This window comes from Montipora capricornis, chromosome 11 (assembly GCF_036669925.1).
Source record: "Montipora capricornis isolate CH-2021 chromosome 11, ASM3666992v2, whole genome shotgun sequence".
In the NCBI taxonomy this organism is placed as follows: domain Eukaryota; kingdom Metazoa; phylum Cnidaria; class Anthozoa; order Scleractinia; family Acroporidae; genus Montipora; species Montipora capricornis.
Window position 1 is genome coordinate 3,780,787 of NC_090893.1, and position 18,197 is coordinate 3,798,983.

The 18,197-nt window shown below is 39.9% G+C and overlaps 2 protein-coding genes across 3 annotated transcripts in view; one reads left to right on the forward strand and one right to left on the reverse strand.

Moving 5' to 3' along the window:
• LOC138024688 (cilia- and flagella-associated protein 57-like) overlaps nt 1-1,874 on the forward strand; it is a 25,523-nt gene extending 23,649 nt beyond the window's left edge. For both annotated transcript variants that reach the window (XM_068871903.1, XM_068871902.1), the window contains one exon: nt 1,105-1,874. In XM_068871903.1, coding sequence (XP_068728004.1) covers nt 1,105-1,407 — 303 coding nt within the window. In that variant the 3' untranslated portion in view covers nt 1,408-1,874. The remainder of the gene's footprint in view (nt 1-1,104) is intronic.
• A 6,500-nt stretch (nt 1,875-8,374) lies between these two features.
• On the reverse strand, nt 8,375-17,238 carry LOC138023504 (uncharacterized). Its single transcript, XM_068870504.1, has 6 exons — nt 16,932-17,238; nt 14,985-15,263; nt 13,937-14,101; nt 11,095-11,319; nt 9,910-10,380; nt 8,375-9,476 (listed from the first exon to the last, which is right to left on the reverse strand). Exons 1-6 carry the CDS (start codon nt 17,169-17,171, stop codon nt 9,159-9,161), a joined length of 1,698 nt encoding a protein of 565 aa, XP_068726605.1. The 5' UTR covers nt 17,172-17,238; the 3' UTR covers nt 8,375-9,158.
• Nucleotides 17,239-18,197: the final 959 nt, after the last annotated feature.

The window sequence follows — 18,197 nt, forward strand, 5'->3', positions numbered from 1 at the left end:
TTTGATTTAATTTGTTGATTTCAGTTTACAGTGTCCCCAATTAGTGCTCCAGCGCTAGAGCGACTAGACACTTAAATAAAGTTCCTTTCCTAACGATAACCCTTACACTTCCCACCCTTTTCTTAAAGTGAGGCCTTGTAAATAGCCTACATTGTACGTGCATACGGCCAGAACTACTGAAATTTAAATTGACCAATCACAATTCAGCGAGCGGGAAAAACTGTGCTATTCGACGTCACGTCACTTGTTCACAATTAAAGGGCCAGAAAACCATTTAAAAGATTTTGTGGCAACGTTTTTGTCAACAAACGTTTGCGCCAAAACTGGGCTTCCGGTGCGCGGCGATTCGAACGTGAGCTGTTGTTCTTTGGCTGTTATTTGTGCTTTTTCTAACTGTTTTAAGACGAATTCAGTCTGGTATTTTCGAATCAAGTGTAAGAAGACGTCAAAACTGCATTGATAATGTATTTATTTGTGTTAACTTCGCGAAAAAAGACTGTGTTGGCTTCCTTTCGACAGGATAGACCGCCCACCGGTGGCTCAGTTGGTTGAGCACCGGGCTGTACGCGGGAGGTCGTGAGTTCAACTCCGGCCGGACCAACACTCAGGTTCTTTAAAAAACTGAGGAGAAAGTGCTGCCTTTGTAATTACATCTGCAAATGGTTAGACTCTCTAGTCTTCTCGGATAAGGAAGATAAGCCGGAGGTCCCGTCTCACAACCCTTCAATGTTCATAATCCTGTAGGACGTAAAAGAACCCGCACACTTGTCGCAAAGAGTAGGGCATGTAGTTCCCGGTGTTGTGGTCTGTCTTCTGTGATGTATCATGGTTGGGAGGGTAAATGCTCGGGGATATTAGCTACACCAAGCTACTCTAAAAATCCGAGGGTAAATAAAGATATATGATATGATGATGATATGATACAACAACGTCGTTTACGCACAGAATTGCACCCTTTTCCTGTGAAAGGGCAAATGATTGACAGGATAGCGCACTGCGGGCGCGGGTTCCGTATGCACGGCCTATCCCTTCTTTGAACCAACTAGGCCTAGTATTTCTTTGTCGACAAACTCAAATTGTTCAACAAACATTTTCTTGTCACAGGAAAACGTTACGCTTATCAAGGAAATCAACGACCTCAGGCGTGAACTCAAGATCGCCCGCACTCAAGTCCATGATCTTGAAACCGCAATAGGTGTCATGCGCAAACAGCAGTTCTCCGACGGAGAGGACTCTGGGATCACAGACAACAGAATATCTTCAGACGAAAATAACGAGATGGAAAAGATGATTGACATGCAGAAAGGAGAGATCAGGAAATTGCGCGTCCAAATAAGTGAAATGGAAAATGTTATTAACTCTCGACCACCTTCGGGATCGAGGCTACCTCCTGTCGGTGTTATTTAAATATTTGACACTTTTTTTTTATCTCATGTGACTTATTAACTGTTTTAAAACTGACCACAAAGGAGGAATTTCTTTTTTCAACTCGCATATCCAATTTTAACACCTTTAACAATGACTCAAATTTTGGCGGGAAAGCTACTTGCTGTCGAATCCTGAGGTGAATTTGGCGGGAACTGTCTTGTGGTTGTAATTTGCCCTTGATAAAAACGTTTTAGTTTTTTCACTTCTAAACGATATAGATCTATGAACTCAGTATCTTCAACGTATATGTTATTATTTTCGTTTTGTAAGACTGATTTTATTGAACGCTTGTAAATAGAACCGGACTTTTGTTCAACCAAACCGTCTCAGCCAATTTTTAAAGTGTAGACATTTTAAGTTCACGATGCATTCTATTACTTCAAATCTGTAAAATATCATAGACTTCTAAAAAAGCCTGTAAATAAATAGTATTTTGAATCTAGTAATTTCAGCTTTCCTTTTTTAATTTCTTTCTTTCTTCCTTTCTTTCTTCCTATCTATGTATCTATCTATCTATCTGTCTATCTATCTATCTATCTATCTATCTATCTATCTATCTATCTATCTATCTATCTATCTATCTATCTATCTATCTATCGAAATTGTGCAACTTGCTCATTTCACTTTAACAACTTCTCGAACATCACTTATCTCATCTCCGCCCTCAAAATATCTTTTGATATTTTCTCCATATCCTCTATCACGCATTGCCTGTTTCTAATGCAGCCCTTACCAAACCCGACAGTTGATTAATTAATTAATACGAAGTTGATTGCAGGATTCGTCCTACTCCTTCAAGTCCTCGAAAAGCCCTGGAATTTAATTTTAAGTATCAAGGGCGCTTGAAAAGCCCTTGACAAAGAGGATTTTGTGGGAAACTGCTTAAAAACTCCTTGAATTTTTGCTTGGGTAAAAATTGATATGTCCAGGTTTGACCCTAATTAGATGCACGCGGATTTCAATAAGCGTCACGAAGTGTCCCCTTTCTCTTCTCGCCAACTTCAACATCACTCGTGTCTTAGAATACAGACAATTTATGTCACAAAGTGTCCCCCAAATGCTGCTCTTTAAGTGAAGATTAACTGCTGCATTTACCCAAAGCTAAAAATAACGCTAACCTTTACCCTTACCTAATTGTTGAAAATAGGTAGCAAATGCTTAGACTTAAAGGGACACTTTGTGTTGGATGTCAAAATTGGGCGTGCATCTCATTAGGGTCAAAACCTGGATATAAGTAGCCTGCGAACGCAGACGTATTTCCGGCGGTCGTTTCTCTCCCCCGAAAAGTAACGTCTGCGAGTTCGAGCTGCAAAACGATTTCCGTGACGTAAGAATTATTCACCAATCACCGTTTAGCTCTAAAAAATCCAGAACTAACTCGCAGGATTCGTGCGCGGTATAACCACGTATTCTCGTGGAGAAAAAATGGCGGACACACTGGAAGAAGCGTTCAACGACGCGTTCAACCAGGTTTGCAATGTTTTTGGATTTGACAGTTTGAATACGCACCAGGAGGAGTCCATCAAATACATTGTTCAAGAGAAGAAGGATATTTTTGTAAATCTTCCAACGGGTTTTGGAAAGTCGTTGATTTACCATGCTTTGCCGTTGGTTTACTCGTGCTTGCAGTCAACTGACGAGAATATTAAATATCATCGTCGTGATTTCTCCGCTTAACAGCCTGATAAAAGATCAAGTGTTGCGGCTAAATTCCCTGGGAATCACTGCCGTATCTTTGGCTGAAATAGCCACCGTAAAACAAACGAAAGAAGTAAAGAATTTGGAATATTCAATTGTCTTCAGATCACCTGAACTATGGCTTGGATACGAAACATGGAGGAAAATGGCAATGAGCGAGTTGTACCGGAAATCTGTCAGAGCAGTTACTGTCGACGAGGCTCATGTTATTTGTCACTGATAAGTGTTAAAGTCTCTAGTACGTCTCCTTGCAGTCCCCCATTCTCGTAAATCAGTTGCAGATTTTCTGTTGCATGAATTATCTAAAAATTTTTCTACTACAAATAATGCTGATTTATTTATTTCTTAAGCAAGCATTTATTCATATAAAACAAGATCATCTTCAAGAGGTGACTATTTTGTTAAACCCCCAAGAATTGACAAACAAATTAAATCATTTTCAATATATGGTGTAAAAATTTGGAATAGTTTACCTCGTGAAATTCGCCATCTATCCAACAACTATTTTAAAATTAAAAACCACAGTATCCTACTCCAAAGACTTTCAGAAGAAAATGACTGTATTGATTTATCTGTCTTTAATAACAAAAATACTTAATAATCTGGCTTCTGATATTTGCACTTTCTATTGATTTTAGATATTTACTTGTTTTAGTTGACTGCATGCTTTGTACACTAGTTATTTGTATACCTGTTCGTTCTACAATGTCTTGTCGGTGAAACACAACTGAATACCGTAGCTTTCTCTACTTGTTCTCTCTTTATACACGCGTAACCACTGCTCGCCTCGATTAGCTTTTGCTAACTACGATCAGTGCAGATTGAACATGTATCATATAATAATGAAATTCTACAATAAACAATTGATATAAGCTACATGTAACTTGATCAATCATGCCTAGTGTCTTGCAATTGTCTTTCGCCATCCTTTTTACACGAAGGGAAACACTATCGCCAAAATATCCCCTAATTTCTTCGCTAATTTCGTCCACCTTTTGCAGGGCATTATTGAATCGCACAATACGATTGTAGCACTGCGTGCGACAAATGGCCAGCTTTTCACAGTCGACGTAAACAGTTGTGGCACGATATACCAAAGAACACATGTCAACATTGCTTTAACCAAACACACGTATCTTCTCCTTAGCCGCCGAGAACTTCCCTCGACAAAGAATGCAGCATTCACAATCGTGAGAAATCTTCTTGGGAGTTTCGTTCATGGTTGTTTATAACACTCATAATCACGCTCCACAACTGAGAATCTTACCTGTATGGCTTGCATTTCAGACACGCAATTGCGCGAAGTCGCGCAAGAGTAACTCGAGCTTGCTTCTATCATACAATTTGATTGGTCAAAAACCTAACAAAAGATCTTACGTCACAGAAATCGTTTTGCAGCTCGAACTCGCAGACGTTACTTTTCGGGGGAGAGAAACGACCGCCGGAAATACGTCTGCGTTCGCAGGCTAGGATATAAGTGGATTACATGCAAAAATTAACATGCCCGTGCGTGCACTTAACTCGCAGGACGTGGGAAAGAATATCAAGGTTGGCTTTTTAGCAAAGAAAACACTGAAACACGATGTATGGCATAGATATCTTCTTACGAACACTTCTTGAATACTCCTGGAATTTTACATACAAAAAAGGACTGTTTCTGAGCAATGGGGCTGGGTTCCAATTTAATGCCAAGGGGACCTCTGGGATTCGTTTAAAAGAAGCGGGTGATTTAAACCCCTTCAAAGTTAGCGACCGGTTGTGAAATAAATATAATTGGATTGAGTTGCTCATCTACGCGCACCAGTAGCAGAGAATTTCTTAAGAGACAAAGACGACACAAGATTTCAGGTGAGGACATTGTTTGTATCTAAGGAAGCGAAAACAGCTAGACCTAAAGAGAATGTTTTTTTGTTAATCGGCCATCAGTGGCCTGATTGAGTATAGCCCACTTCAGAAACTACCATAATACTCTTTGTTTGCCCCCTCCCCCCCCAAATTTTGCATAAGCATTGTTTTAGTTTTCTCTTGGGACCATTGTAAGTCCCATGGGAAACTGGAAACAATGCTTATGCAAAATTTGGGGGGATAAACATGGAGTATTATGGTATTTTCCGAAGTGGCCTATTCCATGATCACCAGTTTCACTCCTATTGTAAAGTGAAATGGGGACTTACTGTTATCATAGAAGGAGTGGAAAGAAATATTGTTTACGCTAACGAAGAAGGCTTTAGGGTGGCAGGTTCTGGGATGCCTACCATTGTAAGATTTGCAAAAATTAGCATATTCTTCGTCAGCGGCACGATGAAATTTTAGATCTGGCACGTGCACTCCTTGCATTGCGCGCTCTCCCAATTTGCACGTGTCTGAACTCGAGGTTGTGAATTGCGCAAGTTTTGTTTGGTATGAGCCGCGCATGATTCAGTCAAGTTCAGCTGCGGAATTTCTGCGGAATGTGTACAATCTCGTTCCCAGAGTCATCGTTTCCTTGACCAGCGGTCGGGAAAGAGAGACTCTGGTCGAATCCAAAAAAGGCCATATTTGACTGCCTGTTGAAAAACGGTTTTATTTCCCGCCATTTTCAGTCTAAATTCGAAAATCGTGCTTTCTTGTAGATTTTTATCGACACGAGGTTGAAAATGATCTAGAAATAAATATTTTTACAACTTACCAGTTCCGTGATGTTTTTGTTTTTGAAAATATTTTCACTTGCGTGACACCAGACGCTGAAATCTGTTTTGATTGATAAAATTATGTATCTCGTTATTCTCCGCAGCTTAAACGCCTCGAGTGTATTAGGAGATGTTTGTAAACTCATGTGTACTGTCTTTCGAGTGAAAAGTGAGCGCTGTCATGGCAAGGTGAACTCCATTGTTGATTTCTTTTGATTTCTAACCGTCTCCCCTCACGCACGCGCAGTTATTTAACCGGAACCAGAGTTTTCTGGTTCCGGTTTTGGATTTTTCCAGACCTCCCGCGCCCGTTCTGCTGGAAAAGGGTAACGGAGGCTCTGGGAACGAGATTGGAATGTCTACAAAAAACGTTCGCCATTCAAAGCTGTGTACAAACATTCCCATCATCTGTCAACTTGGCACATGGTGGCACTCCGTGCAATTTTACAGCATCCTATAATCTCTGATTAAAGTTAGAACCCTTGAAAATGTGAAATTTAGAGAAAAGGGCCTTGTTGCCACGATTGTCTCTCTCCGTCAGGGTACGACTTGGATCAAATGAAAGAAGACGACAGGGAAGAGAAAATTAAAGTAAGAACAAACTAAAATGCCTGGATAAAAGCATCGCATAAAAGTGCCCAAACGTCTAATACAAACTATGTATGAGTTTGAATAAGCATGTATGTAACGATCTCTCTAACATAAATTATCTCGACTCCGAAGCCCACTGATTTTTTTTTTTCAGTTCTTGGTTTTTAACTTCTCTATAAATTTACGCCTTGGTACGTACTGAGAGTATCCGCTATGATACCGTTCCTGAGCAGCAAGGAGACTGAGTTCCAATTTAATACCAATCAAAGGGACTTCTGGGATCAACTGGCAAAAGCGGGCGATTCAAGAACGAAATGAAGTGGATTTAGTTGTTTAAAGCGCACAAGAAACAGAGAATTTCATAAGTAAGGAAACAAAAACGTCACAGGTTTTCAGGTAAGAACATTGTTTGCTTCTAAGGAAGCAGCTTGAGCGAGGGAAAACGATATTCAATGTTAATCGGCCGTGATCGGTTGTCTGACTCATCTGTTCACGATCACCAAGTTAAACTCTCAGTGTGAAATGAGATGATTACGTAGTTACACTTTATTGAATGTTATCATCATAAAATGAGTGCCAAAAACATTTTCATATTTACGAAAGTTTGAAAGAAGGTTTTTCTCGGAAGCCATGCATTTTGAGATTTGAAAATATTAGCATTTTTGTCAGGGGCATGATGTAATTTTATTAAGGCACGTGCAATCCGTGCATTGGTCTCGCTCACTTTGTACGTGTCTGAAGTTGAGGTAGTATGTTCCCCTTCGGTATGAACCGCGCATGATTCTAAACAAGGCGCAACAAGCGGTTTAGATAACAGACTCATTTATTCGACTCAATTTAGTTAATACATGATAAAAAAAAGACAATAACTGAATCCCAGTAATTACTTAGAAACAGAAAAATAGTACTGCAGAATTGCACTGCCACTAGGGCCCAGAACATATCCGTTTCCATAATAATCACAAAACATACACTCACAACAACGGCGCGCTCCATCATTCCTACATTTCCGCTGTTCTAGTAACAGTAATGTAGCAGTTCTCGTAAGCTGCTACTGTTTGGTATTGTAAAGGCCCGGGGAGCCGGCTTCAACATTTGCTTCAACGTCTGTTCGATTTCGTTGAACAGCGATGTGAAAACCGTTTGCCCTCCACTTTCAACCGTGTTGAAACATGTTGAATTGAAGTTGACTCGATGTTAAAAGAGTTTTTAAAGAGCGTTAAACTTTGATTCAACAATCATTTAACATTTCTTTTGTTATCGCGAATGTTGAATGAACTTGAAGCCGCTTGCCGCACCCCCTCCCCCCCCCCCCCCCCCCCCCCATCCCCACTTACTTCTTCTGCAAACAAACACTTTATGGAAAGAAGACTTTTCGGGAAGTGTGACCGTTACTACATGACGTGCGGTGAAAAAATTAGCGGATTGTTCCTGCAACTGTGCAAATAACCAATATTACAACGACAATATGGACAATATCTCAGAATAGTTGTAATCATTTTGTACTTTTTTCTGTTCAATAACCAACAGAGTTGGATACTAAATCATTTGTGACTTTGTTCGAAGAACAAATAGGGAGCTTAAGATCTACGACGGTGACGTCGACGAAAACGCCACCTCAAAATAGAACTTTGCTCTAGTAAAAGTTTTTCGCGATTATTCCATCTTGTTCACGTCGTACGATGTGGGCGAAGTATCCTAAAAATAAATTGGTACGAGCGGTTTCAGACTGAAAATAGAGAATGAAAGATTCTCTGTTGCATGCTAACGTTGTCGTCAAAACCTAAAATTTAGTGATTTCACGTCGTCGTCACGCAGAGAACCGCAAAAATATGAGCTAAAATCCGTGCCGCACGTGCAGCACGATTATTTATGCTCTTTTAACTAATGATATGATTGTTTTCTGGCGTTTTCGACGACGTCGTCGTCATAGATCTTAAGCTCCCTAATTATAGTTTTCGACTCTGTTTTTGGACTTTTTTTTTCGGGTCGGGCTGTGGCTGTGTATGCGTAAGATTTCTCTGTCTCGTAGAAGGCAGTTTATGGAACTCTTTCTTCAGAGGCAATCGCGATGACCACTAAACCACGTGACAGATTAACGGGGAAATATATATTAAAGAATTGTGTGCGCGACCGGAAACGAGTTTTTGTGATTTCGTTGCACGCAACGCAATATCCGGTTATCGTATGACTCTGTGACAGATATCGTAGTTTTATCATTCTCCCAGTATTGTTAAGAAAAAGTATTAAATATTTTTAAATATAATCGTAGAGACTTGCAAAGCATCTGTTTTCAGGTTTTTGAAATAAATGCTCTTAACAACAGTTTCAAATGTAAACAAATATCCATGATCGCACTTCACGTCACGGAATGTGGACTGTGGACTTGAAACTGGATATTCACCAAGATATTGTAACATAAAAAAACACACCCACTGAAATACTGTGAACTTAAAGGAAGTCGGCTAAAAATCCTTCGAACAAAGTGTAGGCTACCCGTAGCCTCTTGTTTACTTGAAGGAACTAGATTTTAAAAAAATTGCAGCGAAAATTATTTTTGTAAACCGCGGTTTTTGTTAAACCTCTTGAGGATAACATAGACCGCGGTTTACAGAAAGGGACATTTTTTCTTTCTGTGCAAATCCTTTATCAATTTCTTGGTTCATACATTGGTGCTCAGTAAGTCTAACTTCAACTTGAAAACATTGTTTAGACCAAAAGGGAATATTCGTGTTGCTTGACATACTGCGTCTATAGTGAGTGTGCTGGAATCTAATGATCCGTATCTACTTCATACAAGAATCCAGTGTCTGGCATTAAAACCCTGTTATATGACGTACTCTGAACAAATACCCGCCATTTGTCAAACGATGTCGGTTTAATTTTGTTTGCACCCCCGGCACCAATCATTTCGCATGCTTCGGGGCCTGTAAACATGTCTCCTGACGTTTTATCCACCAACACGACCTCCTTCTTGTCTGAAATCTTCTCTGGTTTTGTGAACTCGTAAAATCCCCGACCTGTTTTGAACGAGAGGTCGTTGTTCTCCACGAAAGTGCGGATATCGCAGCACTCGTCGACGTCCAATATCTAGGAGAGAACATTGAGATGAAAGCAATGAATCATCAGCGTCCGCCAAACTCTCAGCGGAGAAAAGCCCTGGGAACACATACGTTGAAAACGAGACTAGAAGTCTGCCAGGGATTACCAATTAAATCATAAATTCTCCACAAATGAAATCGTTCCTTTGCACACGTAAGTACATTCGATTCAGCCCTATCTCAAAAAGAACTCTTTCTCTCTCTGATTCAAACTCTAACACGATTGACAAGATTGATACTAACTAAAACCAACCAAAAGCATTAGTCACGTGACTAGTCCTCACCAAAGAATTACGGGCTCTAACTTTTTTTCATTTATTTGTTATCAACTTGAAGGAATCGAAAAAAGCCGAAATTAACGTCGGCAGAGAATTCTCAACAGATATGTCACGCTATTCCTTTCTCAAAGGCTCTAACGTTACCTGGAATCGCGAAGGATTAACTGGCACCAGTTCCCCATAGTCTCCTCCGCCAGTGTAAGTGCTTTTGCTTCTCCCAGCTAGAGTGTCGAATAACGAGTGCATGTTACGATTCAGACCGGATCCCTTAGATCTTCCTTTCACTTCGGCTTCAAAGGCTTCTAGATGCTCCACTCCCTGTTCACGATAGCAGATCGCTGTCAAGAAGTCAACAATGGAGGCAAACTGGTCTAACTTCAAATGCCAGCCGCAGGTGAGGTCAGCAAGTTTGCGGTAGAACGTGTCCGAGCCGCCATAGTTGAGACACTGGACCGAATATATTCGTACTCCCATTTCGTTATACAGTTTCTTGGCCTCTTCGCGCCAGTCAATTTTGAGTGTATTGAGGCTGTACGAAGGGGGGTGGGGTGAAGCATCGCCAATCATCACGAGCGAGCGCTGGGAGTCTGGTGTCCAAGAAAGCTGCTCACGGACCTAAGGAGTGAATTTGGATATTCGTTAAAGTCACACAATTAACCAAGTCCGAATAAATCACAGAAACATCCATCAGAGGATGTCAGTTTTGACAGAGGTTTGCATAAACAGTCATTGAAAAAGACGTAGTCTTGAACGGTTTGCATTCGATATTCGTGGTTCTAAAAATAATAGATATTTGCTCAAAGACATCCACAAGACGGATCCAACTATTAGGGCCCGGGGTATTGGCATTAGACCGGGACGAACTTAGACCAGCAAGAACTTGTACCGGCATGAAGATTTTTCGGCTTTTACGTGAACCGGAACAAAATGTTTAGTGCCTAGTTTCGGGACGAAATTATATCTTTTGTGTAATAACTATATTGCTGTCCCCAAAGCATAAAGGCTTGAAATTTCTGGACCCTGTCTGAGATTTGTTGTTATTTACATGAGAACGGTGCGAAGTTAGACCGGTACGAGAGCTTATCATCTCGGTCCAGCAACTGAGACCAATATCATTACCAGGTCTAGCGCTGGAGCAGTAATTGGGACACTGTAAATTGAAATTAATGATGAAATGATATGTGAAATGAATCATATATTGAACTGCGGGTATGAAATCAAGTGAAGCTATGACACTATGACAATTTTAACAACTGCGTAGAGAATTACTACTGCAAGACCTAAATCAACTCTTTGGAGTTGTGTTAAAGAAATAGGTACACCCCTCACCTGCCTCAAAACTAGCTCGTAGCATTCATCACTGTCGTATCCACAGGTGGAGGAAACATTCGTAATAAAGTCGCAAATTTTCTTCTTGTCACTACTAAAGTCCACCCAAGTGGTATCGTATGTAGCCTCTTTGTCTTGATAGTCACCATGAGCAAAGACAGCAATGCGAATTCCAGGAATCTCATTCAAAAGACGAGTAACTGTTTGTCCCACACGTTTTCTGACCTACAGAAGAGCATCCAAGAAACCAACACAGGTGATCATTAAGTGGACAGACTTTGCATGACTTAAGTTATCGAAAAAAAACTTCAGCGCAGTACAGCGCTTCATTCATGTGACAACAGCAACACTAGAAACAACTTACTCTACTCTTACAAACACAAGAATGAATTTTTACATACAATTGAAATTAAAAAAATGGTATTGGAATCCTAAAAATATTAGAGAGTATGTTAAAGAGCTAATTAGGAAGCCAAAGACCAAGACTGGAGGCACTTTACAATGGTCTGGAGGGACTTACTGTTATGGTGCACATAAAAGTCAAAACAAGCTAGATTCACAGGTACCCCAGTACAGAAAGAAATGACAGGCCACAAATCTAGTAACACTGTGCCCTCCTCTTTTTCTGAAAAAATTGGGGCACCCTTAGCTCCCCGTGAGATGGTGTACACGGTTTGCAGTCCTTATCCAAGAAGACTTCGAACTCTCCCAGGTAATCACTCCAGATCTGATTTAAAAGACTGCTTTCTCCTCAGTAATGTTGGCCAGGGTGAAGCTGAACTCACAACTTCCCACACACTTGTCCAATGCTTAACAAATGGGACCCTTTTCTCAAAAAGGAGTAATACTTTAGACCCTTTTATAGCCTGCAAATAGAGTGCTTGGCAACAACTTTGATTTCCTTAGTGTGCAATAGTTGTAGACAAGCCATTGTGACTTTGCAAGTTGTCAGTAACGCTAAAGTCGCTGTTACACTGTGCAGTTTTTCATGTAACTTGTCTCGCAAGGCCATTGCAAGACAAGTTGCACAAATCATTGCCCAATGTAACATACCTTACAACGGCCAAAAACGTTGCGAAACCAGTTTCAGAAACCGTTGCGGAAAGTAGAATTGAATTCTACTTTTCGCAACGGTTGCAACGATTTTTTTTAAGCATTGCGCAGTGTAACATCTGTCCTGCAACTTGTGTTGCAACGGTTTGCGGCACTAGCCAATGAAAATGTTCCTTTAACCTCGTGTGATCATCGAAACGAGACAAGTTGCATGAAACGTTGCTCAAGAGCTTAAGCAGACGCGTTTTTAAGACGCGGACGTCCACCGGAAGAGGAAATTTCTCGTGCCAGGGCAGTGGTGTCTCCCAAATTTTTATACTAATTATCTCTAATGGATAAAAGATACTTGGAAATGTAAATGTGGTTGTGTGAAAACAGGTTAAAAGGGAAAACAGCACACTTCCGGTTGCCGTCTGCGTCTCAAAAACGCGCGTGCTTAAGCTCCCTAGTGTAAGACCCGTAAAACAACTTGTTTCGTAATGTGAGAACGTTTGTAGAAATGGCGTTACGAGACAAGTTGCACGAAAAATTGCACAGTGTAACAGCGCCTTAAAGCTCCGTCTTTTCTTCCATTCAAATGGAGTATGTGCGATAAACTTTAGGGTATGAGCTTTTATAGACCTCACTTAGTCATCGGCCATATAGTCTTCATGGTCTGAAATGCCTCCATCATCTCAAGGAAGCACAGATGCCTCCCATCAATGTGGCCCGGATTCGATTCGCAGACTTGGTGTCATAAGTTTTTTAAGTTTGTTGGTTCTCTACTCGGCGTCAAGAGGTTTTTCTCCGGGTACTCTGGTTTCCCCCTCCCCTCAAAAACCAACCTATGACTTCGGCTGTCCATCGATTTCGATGAGTTAAGAGTCCTAGTTGCAGAATCTTTGGTATGCAACAAGACCAGGTCTTGAGCGGCATACTCTGCCACACTTCACACATCTCAGTTCACATATCTCAGTTGTGCCACTTGGCACTGGTGAATGGGTCTTTGGTGGTCTCGTAGTCGCTTGTCTTCCACAGCTACCTTGGGTTTATAGACTGCCGCGCGCACCAGTCTCTCTTTAATAAGGCCTGCTGTTCCCAGGCGTCAGGATCTATCTGTGCCGTTTTCATGCACGACGCTTGCTCACATCCTTATAGCGCAACTTCAGCCCACCTTGGTTCCTTTTGCCTTGAGCTAATTCTCCACAGAATAGACCTTATTCATAAATGGCGGTCAATTTATAATTCTTTTGTCCAAGTGCAAATTAGCCTCGATACCATACAGTGAATTGAAAAGAATTCTTGCTCTAAAATGAGGCTTGGTAGGCTAATTTGTACATTAGCAAAATAATGATGAAACAGGTGCCATTTACGAATAAATTTTATACCAGCTTTGAGTGGCTATAGTCTGGCATCCGCACAATGTGACCTGCCATCTGAGCTGCGAAGCAGTGATGCTGGTTTCCACACTTGTGGTTTGACCACGCTCTATTACAGTACTGTAGTGTCAGGGACTCTATCCTGCCACTTCAATCCTCAATGACCTGGGACTATTGCCCCACTGGAAAATACATGTACACTTGACACTTTAATAAAGCTCATCATCATCATCATCATCATTATTATTATTATTATTATTATTATTATTATTGATTATCATCCTCATCATTACTATAATGACTATTATTATTATCATTAACCCAATAAGTTGCCTAAACCTTGAAAGGCTTGATCCGTATCAATTTATTGTTAAGTGAATACCTATAGTCTATGATATTTTTGCACAGAGCCCTTCTGATGAAAACATTACCTGAGTAAGACATGGATACATGGAGCCTGTGGTATCAAATGAGAAGACAATTTCCTTGACATCGGCTCCTCCAGTTGCTGTTGCTGCTGCTGCTGCTTTTGGCTTCTTAGCTGGGGATGGAACTTTTTCTTCTTTCTTTTCCTCCTCAACAGCTGTTTCTGGTTTCTGGGACAACAGATAACATTATTCTTTCATGAATGCAGTCAAAATCAGTCACGGGCTCTTAAAGAATGAAGGCCTTTGAAGGCTCTCTCAAAGAGGGTCAATCTTCCAAAGATCCCGGACAGTAAAAATCAGCTCTGGTAATTATAGATCTTGGCAAGATCCAAAAAGGATTCTCCAACATTCTTTCTTTGAATATCAAGAAAAACCCTAGTTGTGCATTTGAACATGGTGATCTTGGCAATAATTTTTAAGAATCATTACTGAGATCTTTAATTAACTGACCATCTTTAAAGATCTTTCCACATCAAGAGTCCTCAAAAACATATTGCAGTGCTTATCACAGATATAAAAATATTTGAAGCAACTTTCAAGCTCAAAACATTGGGTTTTTTTTTTTCATTCATTCTGGACTTTATTTGACATTCATTTTTTACCAGTTTTGCAAGGGGGTTTAGGTTGAAATACAATAACAATTGTCATCAAACAGGTATTCAATGTCACCTCAGGTAAAAGTACCACAATAAAGATACCACATGCCCCAAACACAGCCATGCAAAAAAAAACATGTCTTTGAACAAGTGTTATGAGGCAGGGCCAAAGGTTTTCTTGTCTTTTCTTCATCTACTGATTCGATTATGGCTGAAAGTCTTTTCTTTTGCATTCCTTTATGGTTAAAAAAGAATTAAAATGATTCAGGGTAAAAACTACAATCTTAGCTTCTTTAATTAAACTCAGAAATTAAACTACCGTATAGCACATAACGCTAAAGTATTATTTTCCAATCATCACCATGATGCTAAAACATTCAGGTACAGACCTTTGAATGAAACACGACAACATTATTAAATCAATTTGGACATTTTCCCTCGCTTAGCTGTTTCACCTCCTCATCTGCTTTTTTTCGTTTTCCTCTTGCAGCTCCTCGGCTTGTGCTGGCCTCAGGTTTGGTATCTTCTGTTGAAGCTGGAGTCACTGTGGTAGCTGGTGCCACTGTCCCTGACATAGCAGTATCACCTACACCTGTGTCATATAAGAATTCCGTATCTGGCAGCAAGACGCGATTGTAGGAAGTTGACTGAACAAAGACATCAAAGTCCTCAAGTTTGGATTTATCAAGGTGAAATTTTGTAGTTTCCTTTGCAATTCCTAATAGTTCGCGAACCTAACAAAGTAATTAAATTAATATTAATTTCCTTCAATGGTGCACCAGAAAATGTTCACAACATACATACAGGGCATCTGATAAACTGCGAAAAAAATTTGTGAATTATGCGGCATCACATGGCTGATTATGTGGTAAATTATGTGATTTTTAAGGTCTAAAAAACAAACTATTACAAATTTTTAGCTTTTTTATTGTCTCCTATTCTGCTCTTTGTGTGCATTATGCGCAATTGTGTGGAAATTAGTGAATTATGCAGCTATAGGGTGCAATTTGGGGTCAATTATGCGGGATCACACCATCGCATAATATCAGAGGCCCTGAAATTATCAGTCTTTCATCCAGATTCTTATCTCCAAACACAGTTTGCAGTTTGAAGCCTGATTTGTTGAGATCTTGAGATTAAGGGTAGCAACATGAACTTACAAATGCCTGATTTTGGTTATTATCATTTACTCACAGATAAAAATCACACTACATTACTTTAATGACTTTGCAAAAACAATATATACCTTATTTTAATTATTAGCAAGGTTAGGGTGAAATCTAGAGAAGGGTTAGACAATCTGATCCCAGTTGTGTTTCTGAATATATCTGACAGTATGATCCATTTTACTGGCGATTTCTAAAATGCAAACAATTGTCGCAATAACAAAAATACAGAAAGGGTCAACTGGTGTCTTGTGCCTGTCAGAAGAATGATAAAATAGTTGCTTGGCTATGGGCAAAAGGAAAACACAAGAATGAGATTCCTTGACAGGATTGAAACCTACAACATCCATCGCACTGGTTGGATGCTAGAGCTACCCTTTGAGCTACAAGAACTCTGAGGGAGCTACAATCTTTGACATTTCAAATGGAAAATGAAGACCAACCCTCCCCTCAAATTCAATGATGAAACAATGGCAGGCTTCAACTTGCAAACGGATTCATCATTGATTTTGGGAGGAGGGGGGTACAATTTTTTTCATTTAATTTTTTCATTTCAAATGGAAAATGAGACCACCGCTCCCCCCAATTTCAATGATGAAAAAATGGCGGGCTTCAACTTGTCCAAGATTGTAGGTCATTAATTTTATGAAATGTGAGTCCCACTGGTCAATGTGGGCTCTAAAAAGTCATTTCAAATTAATGCAGCTACTGATATTTGAAGGTGTAATGATGAAAATTAACTGAGGAGTGATTAATTTGGTAAAATAGTTGCTTGGCAACTGGTGAGAGGACAAGAGAAAAATCTGCGTCTTAGTAGTCTAGTGATTTTCAATAACTCAGTATAAGGGAAGCTGAAACAATTACGTCAGCTCTTTGACTGGGATCTTGGACAAGTGAAGGTTCTCAAGCTAGGAATACCAGCCTGCACAGTATGTTACATGTACTTGGTGGACTGTAATAAAATCGCATTCCTTGCCAAAAAGCACCTGTTTCACGTTTATAAATAATACCAGTCTTCTTCAAAAATAGGAAATTTACTCCAAGCTTAAGTTTATTTTGATGACTTCAAGCGCGTAAGATCGTTGTGTATTTTGTTGTGTACGGGCTTAAATTAAGCCACCTTCCTCGACAAATCTACAGCTGTTGGGAATCGAAAGTCACGTAGTCGTGTACCTGTAATGAGATATAGTCGAGTAACTTATATATCAAAACTAAGTCTAGAAACACTTTCTCTACCTCGTCTCCTGAAGCCATAGAACCATCTGATTTTCTTCTTACAACGATCTCCTTGTGAAATTGAATCGTTTCTGGTTTCGTGAGTTGATAGAATCCTCGTCCCGTGGCGAACTTCAGCTTGTGTTTTTCGACAAAACTTTTGATCGAAATTCGTTCGTTTACCTTCAGTGTTCTAAATCGTGAGTCGCTCACAACCTTAGTTTCGGCTGGAGCTTTTGGCTTGCCTTTCTTTGGAGGCATTTTCAAAAAAACGTTTTGAACACCTTCAGATCGAGCTGCAAACTTGATGAATAAACGTTTTCGGTGAAATAGACGCTTACAAAATTCTCTATGGAGGCGTAGTGAATGCAAAAATTGCTTTATTAGCACAAGCATTTTTTTCGAAATTACGTTGAGGAAAAATCATTACATTAGGTTAAACAATTAAAAGTAACGAAAAATAATAAATTACATTGGAAATAATAAAAAACAGTAGTTCAAGGACACAAGAATTATTTTTGTGATCCCTCCCTTCCCTGCCAATGTTTGTTGTTTGTACAGGTGGGTGTTTCCTGATGGTTTCCACCAATCCGCATTCTTCTATTTTTAAACATTCTTGTTCTGTTCCAAGGAGCCTTCGAAATGGTAGTCTGAAGTGTCAGATAAATACAGCCTTCCTGAATTCGACGCAAAAGAAAGAAAAGTAAGTTTATTTTGTTCACAATCCCTGATGTTAATATTATAATTCTGCTGCATATGAATTTTATTTCTCAAAGATAAATCTGACCTCGCATCCTAAGAACTTTTGGTCGGCACCCAATATGTCGGAATAGGAGGTCAATTAAATTCTGGTGGAAATTGGTGATTTGATCTGCGTTATGCACAAAACAAAGAATATCAAAGCAGAGGTAGCTAAAACTAGCCTCTTGCGCAGACAATTTTGTGACTCGTCACGCAATCTTTCCTCCTCAACGAACCTCTGTTGAAACGAGACGGGTTCGTTGAGTAGGAAAGAAATGTCTGCGTAGGAGGCTAAGCTAAAACTAACTGATAAAGAAATCTAACAAAGTACAACATCATCAGCTTTCTTAGATGGTAATATGACTCTGGAAACGAAGCAACCCCACGCATCAAAATTTTTTTAAAGTGTCCTTTACTGTTTTTGTATTTCGAAAGTAACTGGTAAAAATTGGGAATTGGGCTACACCAGGCCTCGGTTGTTCAAAAGGTGGATAACGCTATCCACTGGATAAATCACTATCCAGCGGATAAATACAAGCAAAACCA

What these genes read in the sequence shown, in the direction of transcription:
- LOC138023504 (XM_068870504.1), bottom strand. Translation starts at nt 17,171, where the DNA reads ATGCCTCCAAAGAAAGGCAAGCCAAAAGCTCCAGCCGAAACTAAGGTT. An exon ending in GAAAAAAAGCAGATGAGGAG is followed by an intron (nt 14,102 to 14,984) that starts GTGAAACAGCTA and finishes CTGTTGTCCCAG; the next exon opens with AAACCAGAAACAGCTGTTGA. An exon ending in ACGAGCTAGTTTTGAGGCAG is followed by an intron (nt 10,381 to 11,094) that starts GTGAGGGGTGTA and finishes TTCACTCCTTAG; the next exon opens with GTCCGTGAGCAGCTTTCTTG.